Raw genomic sequence first — 19,147 nt, 5'->3', positions numbered from 1 at the left:
ACACATCTGAGGAGGACACGTTGGGTCAGATCCTGAGTTTGGATCTTTGTGTTATAGAGTCTGTAGTTTCTGAGCAGCAGGAGTGTCGTCTCCTGTCACAGCTTCATGTGAGTCTGAACAGACGTGGACAGAAACTATAAAGACACCTTTCCACCAGACACTCTCAGGACAGAACCTTCAGAACCAATAGGAACCCCTCAGACCTGGTGCCCAGACCCTCGGTCTGTACAGACAGTCCTCTTAAATGTGGGCGGGGTTGTTGTGACATCATCACATTCCTCGAGTGTGTGCAGCCGCTGGAGAGTTTGATGTGGTTTGTAGTAAAGCTCAGCTGACAGATGGAATCAAGTGAACTCAAAAGTTCTGAACCAACATGAATCGTGACAGCCACGCCCCTTTATTACCTGTCATCCTGTCACTGCAGCGCTGCTTCCTGTCGTTTACCCCCCACAATAAAAGTCTAACTTTGATTACTCAGAGAATTTTGCTGAGGAGCAGCTCAACAAATCATCTGACACCAGTCACAGATAGATTCATCTGTCTCTGTCCTGACGTTGAGTCGTAGAGCTCCGCCCACCCACAGGCCGCCACAGTTAGTTTGTCCACAGTTTGTTCTGATCCTCAGTAACGTCAGGAGAGTCCCAACCACATCTTAACCCTGATTGGCTCTGATGACACTCGCAGGAATACACAGGAACCCGAATCTTCGTCGTCATCCACACCAACATTTCCTGTTTGTGGATCAGCCAACTTTTAACTTTGTGTCACCTGGCGTGAGTTTGTCTTTGCATTGACTCAGTTTATAATCTGGCTGCTGGAAACACTCCAGTCGTGTTCAGCTATGAAACACAACATGTTGTGAGACTGTGGCTTCCAGTGTTTGTCAGATGTTAAAGTTCCACAGGAAGAAGCAGGTTAAAGCTTCATTATAAATAAAGACGAGTCATGAAACTTTGTGGTGTTCAGAACCTGAGGACTGAAGACAAATCCTCTGTCAGACTTCATCACTTCTCCTGTTTACATCAACAGAAAAACCTGATCTGTATCTGTCATCAAACCTCAGATTAGACTGGTTCATACAGACTGCTGAGTGTGACGCTCCAAACCCCGCCCACCTCCGCCAACACACGTCCATGATCCATGACTTCCATCATTAGAGACGTCCATCATCAGAGACGTCCATCATTAGAGACGTCCATCATTAGTGACGTCCATCATTAGAGACGTTCATCATTAGTGACGTTCATCATTAGTGATGTCCATCATTAGAGACGTTCATTATTAGTGACGTCCATCATCAGTGATGTCCATCATTAGTGACGTCCATCATCAGTGATGTCCATCATTAGTGACGTCCATCATTAGAGACGTCCATCATCAGTGATGTCCATCATCAGTGACGTCCATCATTAGTGATGTCCATCATTAGTGACGTCCATCATTAGTGACGTCCATCATCAGTGATGTCCATCATTAGAGACGTTCATCATTAGTGACGTCCATCATCAGTGATGTCCATCATTAGTGACGTCCATCATCAGTGATGTCCATCATTAGAGACGTTCATCATTAGTGATGTCCATCATTAGAGACGTTCATCATTAGTGACGTCCATCATCAGTGATGTCCATCATCAGTGACATCCATCATCAGTGATGTCCATCATTAGTGACGTCCATCATTAGAGACGTCCATCATTAGTGACGTCCATCATTAGAGACGTTCATCATTAGTGACGTTCATCATCAGTGATGTCCATCATTAGAGACGTCCATCATTAGTGACGTCCATCATTAGAGACGTTCATCATTAGTGACGTTCATCATCAGTGATGTCCATCATTAGAGACGTCCATCATCAGTGATGTCCATCATTAGAGACATCCATCATCAGTGATGTCTATCATCAGAGACGTCCATCATCAGTGACGTCCATCATTAGTGACGTCCATCATCAGTGATGTCCATCATTAGAGACGTTCATCATTAGAGACATCCATCATCAGTGATGTCCATCATCAGTGACGTCCATCATTAGTGACGTCCATCATTAGTGACGTCCATCATCAGTGATGTCCATCATTAGAGACGTTTATCATTAGTGACGTCCATCATCAGTGATGTCCATCATTAGTGACGTCCATCATCAGTGATGTCCATCATTAGAGATGTCCATCATCAGTGATGTCCATCATCAGTGACGTCCATCATTAGTGATGTCCATCATTAGTGACGTCCATCATCAGTGATGTCCATCATTAGAGACGTTCATCATTAGTGACGTCCATCATTAGTGACGTCCATCATTAGTGATGTCCATCATTAGAGACGTTCATCATTAGTGACATCCATCATCAGTGATGTCCATCATTAGTGACGTCCATCATCAGTGATGTCCATCATTAGAGACGTCCATCATCAGTGATGTCCATCATTAGTGATGTCCATCATTAGTGACGTCCATCATCAGTGACGTCCATCATCAGTGATGTCCATCATTAGAGACGTTCATCATTAGTGACGTCCATCATCAGTGATGTCCATCATTAGTGATGTCCATCATTAGTGACGTCCATCATCAGTGATGTCCATCATTAGAGACGTTCATCATTAGTGACGTCCATCATCAGTGATGTCCATCATTAGTGACGTCCATCATCAGTGATGTCCATCATTAGAGACGTCCATCATCAGTGATGTCCATCATCAGTGACGTCCATCATTAGTGATGTCCATCATTAGTGACGTCCATCATTAGTGACGTCCATCATTAGAGACGTTCATCATTAGTGACGTCCATCATCAGTGATGTCCATCATTAGTGACGTCCATCATCAGTGACGTCCATCATTAGAGACGTTCATCATTAGTGACATCCATCATCAGTGATGTCCATCATCAGTGACGTCCATCATCAGTGATGTCCATCATTAGTGACGTCCATCATTAGAGACGTCCATCATTAGTGACGTCCATCATTAGAGACGTTCATCATTAGTGACGTTCATCATCAGTGATGTCCATCATCAGTGACGTCCATCATTAGTGACGTCCATCATTAGTGACGTCCATCATTAGAGATGTCTATCATCAGTGATGTCCATCATTAGTGACGTCCATCATTAGAGACGTCCATCATTAGAGACGTTCATCATTAGAGACGTTCATCATTAGTGACGTCCATCATTAGAGACGTCCATCATTAGTGACGTCCATCATTAGAGACGTCCATCATTAGTGACGTCCATCATTAGAGATGTCCATCATCAGTGATGTCCATCATTAGTGATGTCCATCATTAGAGACGTTCATCATTAGAGACGTCCATCATTAGTGACGTCCATCATTAGAGATGTCCATCATCAGTGATGTCCATCATTAGTGATGTCCATCATTAGAGACGTTCATCATTAGTGACGTCCATCATTAGTGACGTCCATCATTAGAGATGTCCATCATCAGTGATGTCCATCATTAGAGATGTCTATCATCAGTGATGTCCATCATTAGTGACGTCCATCATTAGAGACGTCCATCATTAGAGACGTTCATCATTAGAGACGTTCATCATTAGTGACGTCCATCATTAGAGACGTCCATCATTAGTGACGTCCATCATTAGAGACGTCCATCATTAGTGACGTCCATCATTAGAGATGTCCATCATCAGTGATGTCCATCATTAGTGATGTCCATCATTAGAGACGTTCATCATTAGAGACGTTCATCATTAGAGACGTCCATCATTAGTGACGTCCATCATTAGTGACGTCCATCATTAGTGATGTCCATCATTAGAGACGTTCATCATTAGAGACGTCCATCATTAGAGACGTCCATCATTAGTGACATCCATCATTAGAGATGTCCATCATCAGTGATGTCCATCATTAGAGATGTCCATCATCAGTGACGTCCATCATTAGTGACGTCCATCATTAGTGACGTCCATCATCAGTGATGTCCATCATCAGTGACGTCCATCATTAGAGACGTTCATCATCAGAGACGTCCATCATTAGTGACGTCCATCATTAGAGACGTTCATCATTAGAGATGTCCATCATTAGAGACGTCCATCATCAGTGACGTCCATCATTAGTGATGTCCATCATCAGTGATGTCCATCATTAGTGACGTCCATCATTAGAGACGTTCATCATTAGAGACGTTCATCATTAGAGACGTTCATCATTAGTGACGTCCATCATTAGAGACGTCCATCATTAGAGACGTTCATCATTAGTGACGTCCATCATTAGAGACGTTCATCATTAGAGACGTCCATCATCAGTGATGTCCATCATTAGAGACGTTCATCATTAGTGACGTCCATCATTAGAGACGTTCATCATCAGAGACGTCCATCATCAGTGACGTCCATCATTAGAGACGTTCATCATTAGTGACGTCCATCATCAGTGACGTCCATCATCAGTGATGTCCATCATTAGAGACGTTCATCATTAGTGACATTCATCATTAGAGACGTTCATCATTAGAGATGTCCATCATTAGTGACGTCCATCATTAGAGACGTTCATCATTAGAGATGTCCATCATTAGAGACGTCCATCATCAGTGACGTCCATCATTAGTGATGTCCATCATCAGTGATGTCCATCATTAGTGACGTCCATCATTAGAGACGTTCATCATTAGAGACGTTCATCATTAGAGACGTTCATCATTAGTGACGTCCATCATTAGAGACGTCCATCATTAGAGACGTTCATCATTAGTGACGTCCATCATTAGAGACGTTCATCATTAGTGACGTCCATCATCAGTGACGTCCATCATTAGAGACGTTCATCATTAGTGACGTCCATCATCAGTGATGTCCATCATTAGTGACGTCCATCATCAGTGATGTCCATCATCAGAGACGTCCATCATCAGTGACGTCCATCATTAGAGATGTTCATCATTAGAGATGTCCATCATTAGAGACGTTCATCATTAGTGACATTCATCATTAGAGACGTTCATCATTAGAGACGTCCATCATCAGTGATGTCCATCATTAGTGATGTCCATCATCAGAGACGTCCATCATCAGTGACGTCCATCATTAGAGATGTTCATCATTAGAGATGTCCATCATTAGTGACGTCCATCATCAGTGACATCCATCATTAGTGATGTCCATCATTAGAGATGTCCATCATTAGTGACGTCCATCATCAGAGACGTCCATCATCAGTGATGTCCATCATCAGTGACGTCCATCATTAGTGATGTCCATCATTAGAGACGTCCATCATCAGTGACATCCATCATCAGTGATGTCCATCATCAGTGACGTCCATCATCAGTGATGTCCATGATTAGTGACGTCCATCATCAGTGATGTCCATCATTAGAGACGTCCATCATTAGAGATGTCCATCATCAGTGACGTCCATCATCAGTGACGTCCATCATTAGAGACGTCCATCATCAGTGATGTCCATCATCAGTGATGTCCATCATTAGAGACGTCCATCATCAGTGACGTCCATCATCAGTGACGTCCATCATTAGAGACGTCCATCATCAGTGATGTCCATCATCAGTGACGTCCATCATTAGAGACGTCCATCATCAGTGATGTCCATCATCAGTGACGTCCATCATTAGTGATGTCCATCATCAGTGACGTCCATCATTAGAGACGTCCATCATCAGTGATGTCCATCATTAGAGACGTCCATCATTAGAGACGTCCATCATCAGTGACGTCCATCATCAGTGACGTCCATCATTAGAGACGTCCATCATCAGTGATGTCCATCATCAGTGACGTCCATCATTAGAGACGTCCATCATCAGTGATGTCCATCATCAGTGACGTCCATCATTAGTGATGTCCATCATCAGTGACGTCCATCATTAGAGACGTCCGTCATCAGTGATGTCCATCATCAGTGATGTCCATCATTAGAGACGTCCATCATTAGAGACGTCCATCATCAGTGACGTCCATCATCAGTGACGTCCATCATTAGAGACGTCCATCATCAGTGACGTCCATCATTAGTGACGTCCATCATTAGTGACGTCCATCATCAGTGACGTCCATCATCAGTGACGTCCATCATTAGAGACGTCCATCATCAGTGACGTCCATCATTAGTGACGTCCATCATTAGTGACGTCCATCATCAGTGACGTCCATCATCAGTGACGTCCATCATTAGAGACGTCCATCATCAGTGACGTCCATCATCAGTGACGTCCATCATTAGTGACGTCCATCATTAGAGACATCCATCATCAGTGACGTCCATCATCAGTGACGTCCATCATTAGAGACGTCCATCATCAGTGACGTCCATCATTAGTGACGTCCATCATTAGTGACGTCCATCATCAGTGACGTCCATCATCAGTGATGTCCATCATTAGAGACGTCCATCATCAGTGACGTCCATCATTAGTGACGTCCATCACTGACCCTGAGATCAGACGTTCAGCTTGTTTACAGGCTGCTGAGTGTGACGCTCCAAACCCCACCCACCATCACTGACCTGAGATCAGACGTTCAGCTGGTACTTCCTGTCTGAACCATGTTTGTGTTTGTTTCTTCAGGATCTGGAGAAAGTTTTGGACGTCTTTAACATCACGTTGGCTCGACAGCAGGCGCACATGGAGGTACACACACTCTGAGCACTGTCATTATAGACATGTTTAACACAGGGGAGCCTTCACCTCCTCCTCCTCTTCTTCCACCTCACTCACTCCTCACTCCTCTCCTCCTCCTCCTCCTCCTCCTCCTCCTCCTCCTGCAGGTGATCAGGTCGGGACAGAAAGTGGTGGGGAAGAAGGCGGCAGGTGGGCAGAAGCAGGGAGGAGGAGGAGGAGGTTTCTTCAGCAGCTTCTTTGGTAGAAAGGCGAAGAAGGAGGAGCAGGAGCCAGAGGAGGACAAGGAGAAGGAGAGTAAGATCCTTTAATTTAAATACTTCATCACCTCCTTTATATCTCTCTCCCCTCACCATGGTAACCTGAAACACACCTGTCTGACCTCAGCTGATCAGACAGGTTGTTTATTGATTTAAATATTCAGAGGCCCCAGGACAGAACCCTGAGGAACCCCACCTCAATTATATACTCTGTTACAAGACAAGTACTCTGTTACAGTAAAAGTACTGCAGTAAATATGTAACTGCAGTAAAAGGACTAATACCACTGTTTGTGTGTAAAAATCTGAATCAGTTAAATAACTGAAGTTGTAACTTCAACCCTGACCCTAACTCTGACCCTGGAGGCAGAATAATGTAGGAAAAATGAAAACACAGCAGTAGACATATCTCAGGTTAGTACTTCAGAGTACCTCAGGTTGGTACTTCAGAGTGCCTCAGGTTGGTACTTCAGAGTACCCCAGACCTCAGAGTGAAAGTAGGGTGGTGACAGTCCGTGTGGTTAGGGTTAAGGTTAGGGCAGGGGACTGAAGGTGTGTCTCTGATCTGGTCTTCAGGTTCAGAGTTGGATGAGATCATGACGCCCGAGGAGAAAGAAAAACTCTACACTGCCATCGGCTACAGCGGCAGCTCTCACAACCTGGCGCTACCCAAACAGGTGAGGATGATGATGGTGATGTCAGCAAACACATGAAGGTCTACACAGCCTCATGACTTTTCCTGTAGCGCCACCATCAGGACAAACTTTACCTGTTTAGTTCCTGCTCAAAGAAATGATGAGGACTGTGTTTATTCAGTCTGTCACTCTGACACCTAAAGGATAGACACAGGTTCAGACAGAACTTGGTTCACACAGAACCAGGTTCAGACAGAACCAGGTCTTGGTGTTAGAAGCTGAGCTGGGTTGACCTCTGTGTGCCTGTGTGCGTTCAGTACGTGGCGGTTATCGTCACCTTCCAGCTGTTCAGAACCTCGGTGACGATCAGAGAGCAGCCAGGCGTTCCAGAGATCCTCAAAGTCCAGATGATCGACCTCAGCACCAAGATATCTCAGAGACCCGGCGCCCAGGCCTTCAGGTGAGTCTCAGCAGCATCATGTGACCACAAGTCACAGGTTCAATCCCTGCAGTGCTGTGGACATAAAGCTGTGTGCCGTCCTCAGGGTGGAGGCGGCGCTGGAGCATTGGTATGTGACCGGTTTACAGCAGCAGGGGGCGGTACCTTCGCTCATCGCCTCGGTGGGGGACTCCTCTTCCTCTCTGCTCAGTGTGGTGTTTGAGATAAACCCAGAGGAGAGCGCCTCCGACCAGCTGCTGCGAGTCCACTCTCAGCCCGTCGAGATCATCTACGACGCGGTAAAACACCACAAAGTGCCATCTGACCTCAGATCTGTCATGTTCTCATGTGTTCATCAGTCTGGAAACAGAACTGATGTTTGTTTCCTGCTTTCCGTCCTCCAGGTGACGGTGAACAGTATGGCTGACTTCTTTAAGACGGGGAAAGGTGTCGACCTGGAGATCCTGACCTCGGCCACGCTCTCCAAACTGGAGGAGATCAAAGAGAAGACGGCCACAGGTCCGTTGAACAAAGATACATCAGCTGAAGAATGAAGGTCTATCAGACTGTCTCAGTGTTTGGTTCAAAGGTTCATGATCCCCAGAGGATCGACCACCTCAGACCTACAGCTGAGTCTGATTATTACTGTTAAAGTCCTGATTATAGTCTAGAGCTCAGTCTGACTGAGGACAGTCTGGTCCTCATCAGACTCTGTTGGATTCTGGTCTCTGCAGGTTTATCTCACATCATTGAGACCAGAAAAGTCCTGGACCTGAGGATCGACCTGAAGCCATCCTACCTGCTGGTTCCAAAGTCTGGTTTCTACAGCAACTCATCAGACCTCATCATCGTGGACTTTGGCAGTTTACAGGTTAGTCCTGGTTTCATCAGACTTGTTTTACCTTCAGGTCACATGATCACCAAATATTTAGTTTGTTTTTAACCATATTTGTGATTTTTATTATTTTTAAAATCTTGGTTCCTGTCTGCAGTTGAGAGGTGTTTCCTTCAGGTTCCTCGTTTTCAGTCAAATTTGATGTTAACACAAACGACTGTCGTTTTTAACGTCAAATTTGATGTGTTTTTTTTTTTAGGGTTAGGGTTGTTTTTCTCATGAACAGATATTTTAATTAAACAAAGTTTAATCACAGACTCAGAGTATAAAGACATCGGTCCTCTGTAGCTCCACCCTCAGAGGTCAAATTAAAGTTCAGGGTTTGTCAGGTCTCCCGTTTGTTCTCAGATTTTTTGGTTCCACCTCTGATTTTATTTCTTTTCATCCAGATGTGTTTTAATGTTCAGACGTTCTGGTCAGGTGTCAATCGCAGTTTTAGATTTTTGTCCAAATTTTGTTTTTTTTACCTGAATCCCTCAGTTGTTTGTGATTTTCAGTTACGGGTATTTTTGGGATTTTTAACCTAAATTTTAAAATTTGATATTTTTCCTTTGGGCTGAAAACAAACTGAAGAACTGATATATTTACTGTCCAGATGTTGATGTTTGTGTTCAGGTTATGTTTGGTTGAACTTGTGTGTGTGTGTGTAGTTGAACAGCATCGAGCAGAGCGGGATCAGCTCATCTTTGTCCTCCTTCTCCTCTCTGGAGGAGATCATGGATCGAGCCTATGAGAGATACAACGTGGAGTTACGACGAGTCCAGGTGCTCTACAGCAAGTCAGGTATGCTACTGACACACACACAGACACACACACACACCACTTCCTGGAAGTCTGTGTGTGATTAAACCAGGTGTGAATGGATTCCAGGTGAGGCCTGGAAGTCGGCTCGTCTGCAGGGTTCATCAGTGCAACACATCCTCCAGCCGATGGACTTCACCGTCCAGCTGGCCAAGTGTATGGTGGAGAAGGACGCCAGGATGCCCAGGTGGGACTTGTACCTGTGGACAGGTGTCCAGTCTCTCTGCTGACTGCTGACTGTTACCTGTTTGTGTTTCAGGTTTAAGGTGTCAGGGGAGCTGCCGCTGCTGCACGTCAAGATCTCAGACCAGAAGATCCACAACGTTCTGGATCTGATTGACAGCATCCCGCTGCCCAACATGGACTCCTCTCCCTCCACCCCCACACAGAAGGTACACCTGGTACAGTCTGGTCTAACTGTAGCCATATCCCCTGAAAGAAACACACCAATCAGGAACTAAAACTGTCACAGTGAGCGTTTTGGACCAAGTTAAAGTTCAGTCAGAGAGATTCGGGGAGTGATGGGCAAATGTTGTTGATAGCATATGTTCAGAGACCTGAGGGGGAGGAGTTTAAGGAGTGAGAGCATGAGTTCAGAGACATGAGGGGGAGGAGTCTAAGGAGTGACAGTGTACGTTCAGAGACGTGAGGGGGAGGAGTCTAAACACTGACAGCGTACATTCAGAGACGTGAGGGGGAGGAGTTTAAGGAGTGAGAATATACGTTCAGAGACCTGAGGGGGAGGAGTCTAAACACTGACAGCGTACATTCAGAGACGTGAGGGGGAGGAGTTTAAGGAGTGAGAATATACGTTCAGAGATATGGGGGGAGGAGTTTAAGGAATGACAGCATGAGTTCAGAGACGTGAGGGGGAGGAGTTTAAGGAATGACAGCATAAGTTCAGAGATGTGAGGGGGAGGAGTTTAAGGAATGACAGCATAAGTTCAGAGATGTGAGGGGGAGGAGTTTAAGGAATGACAGCATAAGTTCAGAGACGTGAGGGGGAGGAGTTTAAGGAGTGACAGTGTACATTCAGAGACGTGAGGGGGAGGAGTTTAAGGAGTGACAGCGTACGTTCAGAGACGTGAGGGGGAGGAGTTTAAGGAGTGACAGTGTACATACAGAAACGTGAGGGGGAGGAGTCTAAGGAGTGACACAGGACGTTGGGAGTGACGCTCAGATTCCAGACTGACATCACCATATTTGGACATGTTTCCTGCTACAGGTGCTGTCCTTGGCGGAGGCCAGACCACGAGTGCTCAACCTTCATCCTGCGCTTCTTGACACCATGGAAACAGGTCAGTGCTGTCTGCGCTCTGATTGGCCGTTGAACAGTCATGAAAACAAAGAATCAATAGACTGTGTTTTATTTCATTTCTAAACTCACACGTGTTTCTTCAAGCTGAGGAAGTAAAAAAAAATGTATCAGTGTGTAACTGTAATAAATTGTTATTATGATGATGATGTCATAACTGCTGTTTGTTGTCTCTCAGATTCTGATGAAGATGCCAGTGAGAGGTCGACTGATGAAGATCCTCAGCGCTCAGCTGTGGATGAACTCACAGACCTTCACTTTAAGTTTGAAGTTAAAGAGGTTTGTTTGTTTGTTTGTCTCTGCTCTCAGATCAGTTTCATGTTTAGTCCATGTGAGACACCTGTGTGTGTGTGTGTGTGTGTGTGTGTGTCCTGTGGTGTGTTCAGGTGCTGTTGGAGCTGACTCGGCAGGTGGACCAGGAGAAGACCGTCCTGTGTCTCAGTGTCTGTCAGCTGGGAGCTGAAGGGAAGAGGCGGAGCTTCGACCTAAACGTTACCTCTTACCTGCGCAGAGTCACACTCGACTACTGTGACGTTCCAGGTGACGTACAGCTGACTGATGTCAGTGGTCATCTGATAGAGTCAGGTATTAAGGTGTCGGCAGGTGGACGACTGGTCCGTCACGTTCAACTGAGTCTGTCACCTGACGTCTGTTTCAACTCCGTCACATTAAGTTCAGACGAGTTTTAATGTTTTCATATCGTATGTTATTTACATCTTTTCATCATCAGTTCATCGTCACAGAGTCTCAGACGTCCTCCAGAGGATGTGTAAACATTCAGACTTTAATCCAGATTAAATGTTTCTTATTACTTTGATTACTTTGATTACTCTGATAACTATGATTACTTTTTTTTTTTTTTTAGATCAGACTGATTGATTATTAATGAATTAATGAACACATGAACAGTCCTGATCCTGTAGAACCAGGACAGAACTGAGACTCACCTGTTCAGGTGTGTCCGTCCTCTAACCAGGTAACATTTGTGTTGTTGTTTATCTTCAGATGGCAGGAATCGTCCTCTCCACCTGATTAGCTCCTCAGAGCAGCAGAGCTCTGACTTGCTCAAGGTGGAGTTCATCAAGGTGAGACCACACACACACACACACACACACACACACACACACACACACACCTGATCTACATCACACCTGATCTAATACACACCTGACTTACGTCACACCTGATCTACATCACACCTGACCTACGTCACACCTGACTTACATCACACCTGATCTACATCACACCTGATCTAATACACACCTGACCTGCGTCACACCTGATCTACATCACACACACAAACTGTGACAACGTCACGCTGCCGTTCAGTCTGAACAAAGACTCACTAACAAACACACACATAAACACACTCTGGTTCACCTGTTTGTGTGTGTGTGTGTGTGTGTGTGTGTGTGTGTGTGTGTGTGGTCCTGCAGGCCGACCCCGGTGGTCCCAGCTTCCAGACTCTGTTCAACAACACAGAACAAACACTGAAGGTGGGTGGAGTTAGTTTCCATGCCAACAGATGGCAGTTAGCAGCGAGTTTGAACATTCAGCACACTGACAACGTTAAAAATCAACGTAAAGATTAAAATCAGTGAAAAAGCTCAGAAACACAGGAAGTGTCTATGTTTGTGACGTGTCAGTGAGACGCTCAGTCATCAGGACGCCATCATCATCAGTGTTGTAACGTAGAGTTTAAATCCTGTGACTCCGCACCTGTCTGTTAGATCTGAAGATCTGTTTACCTGCTGCTGTCTCAGGTGGAGTTTTCTTCTCTGGACTTCCTTCTTCACACCAAAGCTCTGCTGTCAACCATCAACTACCTGAACAGCGCCGTGCCGCCGCAGCTCACTACAGGCCGAGACAGAGACATTAAGAAGCAGGTGGAGAAGGCCGGACAGAGCCGGACAGGTGAGTCACCACCTCCTGCTCTCAGGTGTGTCAGTGTGTCTGATGCTGTGGACGAGACAGGAAGTGTCTCTGCTCTCTCTGCAGTGTCTAAAGGGGCCAAAGATGGCGGCGTGTTCAGCTTCAAACTGTTCGCCATGTTGGGTTGTTTCCACGTGGAGGTGTGTGACGATTGCTGCAGCATCGCCGACATCAGAGTCCAAGGTACGAAATAAAAACACATCAGGTCCAATAGAGAGTGAGGTGAGCTGACAGAGCGCTCGTTACATCATCATGTAACTCCCACAGGAATCGATGCGTCCGTGTTAGTGCAGGTGAAGGAGACGCAGGTGTTTGCTCGACTGCGAGACATCGTGGTCACTGACATCAACCCCCGAACCATCCACAGGAAGGTCTGAGACTTTATTACATCATCTCAGATTCTGATGTCATCACTTTGTATTCTTCCTCTGCAGAGCTGTGCCGTGGCTCTGAAGCTGCTGCTGCTGTTGTTGTTGTTGTTGTTGTTGTTGTTGTCTTGATCTCTGTGAGGTGATGCTGACCTGCCTCCCCCTCCTCTTCCTCCCCCTCCTCTCCTTCCCCAGGCTGTGTCCATTGTGGGTGAGGAAGTGTTCAGCTTCAAACTCTCCTTGTTTCCGGGGGCGACGGAGGGGGAGGGTTACAGCGACATGTCGAAGGTGGACGGGAAGGTCACGATGCGTCTGGGCTGCATCCAGATCATCTACCTGCACAAGTTCCTCATGTCGCTGCTGGTCAGATACTAAACATGTTCCTATACTACACACTACACACATGTCCTTATATTACACACTACACACATGTCCTTATATTACACACTACACACATATCCTTATATTACACACTACACACATGTCCTTATACTACACACTGCACACATGTCCTTATATTACACACTACACACATGTCCTTATATTACACACTACACACATGTCCTTATATTACACACTACACACATGTCCTTATATTACACACTACACACATATCCTTATATTACACACTACACACATGTCCTTATACTACACACTACACCCATGTCCTTACACTACACACATGTCCTTATATTACACACTACACACATATCCTTATATTACACACTACACACATGTCCTTATACTACACACTACACCCATGTCCTTACACTACACACATGTCCTTATATTACACACTACACACATATCCTTATATTACACACTACACACATGTCCTTATACTACACACTACACACATATCCTTATATTACACACTACACACATGTGCTTATATTACACACTACACACATATCCTTATATTACACACTACACACATGTCCTTATATTACACACTACACACATATCCTTATATTACACACTACACACATGTCCTTATATTACACACTACACACATGTCCTTATACTACACACATGTCATATTACACACTACACACATGTCCTTATATTACACACTACACACATGTCCTTATATTACACACTACACACATATCCTTATATTACACACTACACACATGTCCTTATATTACACACTACACACATGTCCTTATACTACACACATGTCCTTATATTACACACTGCACACATGTCCTTATATTACACACTACACACATGTCCTTATACTACACACTACACCCATGTCCTTACACTACACACATGTCCTTATATTACACACTACACACATGTCCTTATATTACACACTACACACATATCCTTATATTACACACTACACACATGTCCTTATATTACACACTACACACATCCTTATATTACACACTGCACACATGTCCTAATATTACACACTACACACATGTCCTTATATTACACACTACACCCATGTCCTTACACTACACACATGTCCTTATATTACACACTACACACATGTCCTTATATTACACACTACACACATGTCCTTATACTACACACTACACACATGTCCTTATATTACACACTACACACATGTCCTTATATTACACACTACACACATGTCCTTATATTACACACTACACACATGTCCTTATACTACACACTGCACACATGTCCTTATATTACACACTACACACATGTGCTTATATTACACACTACACACGTCCTTACACTACACACATGTCCTTATTTTACACACTACACACATGTCCTTATATTACACACTACACACATATCCTTATATTACACACTACACACATGTCCTTATACTACACACTACACACATGTCCTTATATTACACACTACACACATGTCCTTATATTACACACTACACACATGTCCTTATGTTACACACTACACACATGTCCTTATATTACACACTACACACATGTCCTTATACTACACACTACACACATGTCCTTATATTACACACTACACACATGTCCTTATACTACACACTGCACACATGTCCTTACACTACACACATGTCCTTATATTACACACTGCACACATATCCTTATATTACACACTACACACATGTCCTTATACTACACACATGTCCTTATACTACACACTACACACATGTCCTTATATTACACACTACACACATGTCCTTATACTACACACTACACACATGTCCTTATATTACACACTACACACATGTCCTTATACTACACACTGCACACATGTCCTTATATTACACACTACACACATGTGCTTATATTACACACTACACACATGTCCTTACACTACACACATGTCCTTATGTTACACACTACACACATGTCCTTATATTACACACTACACACATATCCTTATATTACACACTACACACATGTCCTTATACTACACACTACACACATGTCCTTATATTACACACTACACACATGTCCTTATACTACACACTGCACACATGTCCTTATATTACACACTACACACATGTCCTTATACTACACATTGCACACATGTCCTTATATTACACACTACACACATGTCCTTATATTACACACTACACACATGTCCTTACACTACACACATGTCCTTATATTACACACTACACACATGTCCTTACACTACACACATGTCCTTATATTGCACACTACACACATGTCCTTATATTACACACATGTCCTTACACTACACACTACAAACGTGCTTATATTACACACTACACACATGTCCTTATACTACACACTACACAAGTCCTTATATTACACACTACACACATGTCCTTATATTACACACTACACACATGTCCTAATATTACACACTACACACATGTCCTTATATTACACACTACACACATGTCCTTATACTACACACGTCCTTATATTACACACTACACACATGTGCTTATATTACACACTACACACATGTCCTTATATTACACACTGCACACATGTCCTTATATTACACACTACACACATGTCCTTATATTACACACTACACACATGTCCTTATATTACACACTACACACATGTCCTTATATTACACACTACACACATATCCTTATATTACACACTACACACATGTCCTTATATTACACACTACACACATGTCCTTATACTATACACTGCACACATGTCCTTATATTACACACTACACACATGTCCTTATACTACACACTGCACACATGTCCTTATATTACACACTACACACATGTCCTTATACTACACACTACACACATGTCCTTATATTACACACTACACACATGTCCTTATATTACACACATGTCCTTATATTACACACTACACACATGTCCTTATATTACACACTACACACATGTCCTTATATTACACATTACACACATGTCCTTACAGTACACACATGTCCTTATATTACACACTGCACACATGTCCTTATACTACACACTACACACATGTCCTTATATTACATACTACACACATGTCCTTATATTACACACTACACACATATCCTTATATTACACACTACACACATGTCCTTATACTACACACTGCACACATGTCCTTATATTACACACTACATACATGTCCTTATATTACACACTACACACATGTCCTTATATTACACACTACACACATGTCCTTATACTACACACGTCCTTATATTACACACTACACACATGTGCTTATATTACACACTACACACATGTCCTTATATTACACACTACACACATATCCTAATACTACACACTACTCACATGTCCTTATATTACACACTACACACATGTCCTTACACTACACACGTCCTTAAATTACACACTACACACATGTCCTTATATTACACACTACACACGTCTTTACACTACACACTACACACAGATAATATTTCTACATGTGTGTATTTGTGTGTTTTTGTTTTCAGAGAATATTGATCAATATGTTTGTTCTGACTAAATCATGTCGTGTGTTTGTCAGATGATTCTAACAGGAAGTCACCGACTGCAGAATATTAGATTATTTTACTGCTGTAAATTCTCAGATGACAACTCAGTGTTTTCGTAGAGTCCTTTCTCACCTGACCTGTTTGGTTTGGTGAAAATGAACCAGGTCTGTTTGTTAGTGTGGTTTGGGCTGGTGTGAAAGTTGTCAATCAAGTGCAGTGTAGTGTAGTATAATATAGTATATCAATCAATCAATTTTATTTATAAAGCCCAATATCACAAATCAAAATTTGCCTCACAGGGCTTTAGTAAAGTATAGTGTAGTATAGTATAGTATAGTATTGTGTAATGTAGGGTTGTGTAGTATAGTATAGTATTGTGTAATGTAGAGTTGTATAGTGTAGTATAGTATAGTATTGTGTAATGTAGAGTTGTATAGTGTAGTATAGTATAGTATTGTGTAATGTAGGGTTGTCTAGTGTAGTATTATATAGTATAGTACTGCGTAATGTAGGGTTGTGTAGTGTAGTGTAGTATAGTATAGTATAGTATTGTGTAATGTAGGGTTGTGTAGTGTAGTATTGTGTAATGTAGGGTTGTGTAGTGTAGTATAGGGTAGTATGGTATAGTATAGTATAGTATTGTGTAATGTAGGGTTGTGTAGTGTAGTGTAGTATAGTATAGTATAGTATTGCGTAATGTAGGGTTGTCTAGTGTAGTATAGTGTAGTATGGTATAGTATAGTATTGTGTAATGTAGGGTTGTGTAGTGTAGTGTAGTATAGTATAGTATTGCGTAATGTAGGGTTGTCTAGTGTAGTATAGGGTAGTATGGTATAGTATAGTATAGTATAGTATTGTGTAATGTAGGGTTGTGTAGTATAGTATTGTGTAATGTAGGGTTGTGTAGTGTAGTGAAGTGTAGTGTAGTATAATATAGTATAGTGTAATGTAGGGTTGTGTAGTGTAATATAGTATAGTATAGTATAGTATTGTGTAATGTCGGGTTGTGTAGTGTAGTGTAGCATAGTATAGTGTAGTACAATACAGTATAGTATAGTATAGTATAGTATAGTATTGTGTAATGTAGGGTTGTGTAGTGTAGTATAGTGTAGTATTGTGTAATGTAGGGTTGTGTAGTGTTGTGTAGTGTAGTGTATCGCCCAACCCTAGGCCTCGGTTCAGTTGTTTGATCCAGACCAGTGTTCGATCAGCAGCTTTCAGACCATCCCAAACGAACTGTACTAACAAACAGACCTGAGTTGGTTTTAATCGAACAGGTGAGGAGTGAAAGCAGCTTTAGACTGCTGATCAGATTTTTGAGTTAGAGATGGAGCTGGTGTGTGTTTGAACTCAGGTTATTTCATAACTGTGAAACATTCAGACTGTGAGCAGGATGAGATCTGAAGCGTCAGGGGTCGTTTAGAGTTGAAATGATTAGGAAATATTTGAGGCTACATTTTTAGAGTTCTGGGCCCGTAGTCACAAAGATTCTCAGAGTCCTCTCAGAGAGCTCCTAACTTAGCCTAAAAATTCCTAGCAAGGAATCTTAGCTTAAGAGTGATTCAGGAAGTTTCTGAGAGCAACTCTGAGCAAGGAGGGGACAGAAACTTTTATCTCAGTGAGGAGGTGTGGTTGACCCCATTGCTAGGTATGACGCAGTCTTCTAAAAGCTGTGATTGGTTGTTACAAAAAGAAAAAAACAAATGCGTTCCTAGTAATGAATGGACAGTGAAATGAACCGATCATAGAACGTAGACTGTATTAAGAAATGTGTAATCGTGAAAATAATTTTATGTCAGGATGATGAAACTCAGCAAAATTAAATTAATTGTTACACAGCTTCAAAATGTTTGAACGTACCTCATTCACATGCCGATTATTGTATTGATTTACTTAATGTTATGTTTACTCGCCATGCTGGTAATTTTACTACTTAATCTATTTGATATTAATGGTGGACGCAGACTC

At 42.9% G+C, this 19,147-nt stretch overlaps 1 protein-coding gene across 8 annotated transcripts in view; it reads left to right on the top strand.

Annotated features, from left to right (window-relative positions):
- Nucleotides 1-19,147, top strand: part of vps13c (vacuolar protein sorting 13 homolog C) — a 126,343-nt gene that overhangs the window by 37,835 nt on the left and 69,361 nt on the right. For all 8 annotated transcript variants that reach the window (XM_078172938.1, XM_078172930.1, XM_078172936.1 and 5 more), the window contains 19 exons: nucleotides 6,573-6,635; nucleotides 6,773-6,920; nucleotides 7,459-7,559; nucleotides 7,835-7,977; nucleotides 8,063-8,255; nucleotides 8,361-8,475; nucleotides 8,691-8,827; nucleotides 9,502-9,634; nucleotides 9,722-9,839; nucleotides 9,912-10,044; nucleotides 10,878-10,950; nucleotides 11,146-11,246; nucleotides 11,354-11,507; nucleotides 11,973-12,052; nucleotides 12,404-12,463; nucleotides 12,731-12,881; nucleotides 12,966-13,082; nucleotides 13,167-13,270; nucleotides 13,463-13,630. In XM_078172938.1, coding sequence (XP_078029064.1) covers nucleotides 6,573-6,635; nucleotides 6,773-6,920; nucleotides 7,459-7,559; nucleotides 7,835-7,977; nucleotides 8,063-8,255; nucleotides 8,361-8,475; nucleotides 8,691-8,827; nucleotides 9,502-9,634; nucleotides 9,722-9,839; nucleotides 9,912-10,044; nucleotides 10,878-10,950; nucleotides 11,146-11,246; nucleotides 11,354-11,507; nucleotides 11,973-12,052; nucleotides 12,404-12,463; nucleotides 12,731-12,881; nucleotides 12,966-13,082; nucleotides 13,167-13,270; nucleotides 13,463-13,630 — 2,292 coding nt within the window. The remainder of the gene's footprint in view (nucleotides 1-6,572; nucleotides 6,636-6,772; nucleotides 6,921-7,458; nucleotides 7,560-7,834; nucleotides 7,978-8,062; nucleotides 8,256-8,360; nucleotides 8,476-8,690; nucleotides 8,828-9,501; nucleotides 9,635-9,721; nucleotides 9,840-9,911; nucleotides 10,045-10,877; nucleotides 10,951-11,145; nucleotides 11,247-11,353; nucleotides 11,508-11,972; nucleotides 12,053-12,403; nucleotides 12,464-12,730; nucleotides 12,882-12,965; nucleotides 13,083-13,166; nucleotides 13,271-13,462; nucleotides 13,631-19,147) is intronic.

The sequence above is a fragment of the Epinephelus lanceolatus genome, chromosome 2 (genome assembly GCF_041903045.1).
Source record: "Epinephelus lanceolatus isolate andai-2023 chromosome 2, ASM4190304v1, whole genome shotgun sequence".
NCBI classification, from domain to species: domain Eukaryota; kingdom Metazoa; phylum Chordata; class Actinopteri; order Perciformes; family Serranidae; genus Epinephelus; species Epinephelus lanceolatus.
Note: the sequence above shows the minus strand (reverse complement) of the source record. Positions and strands in the feature narration are given on the sequence as shown.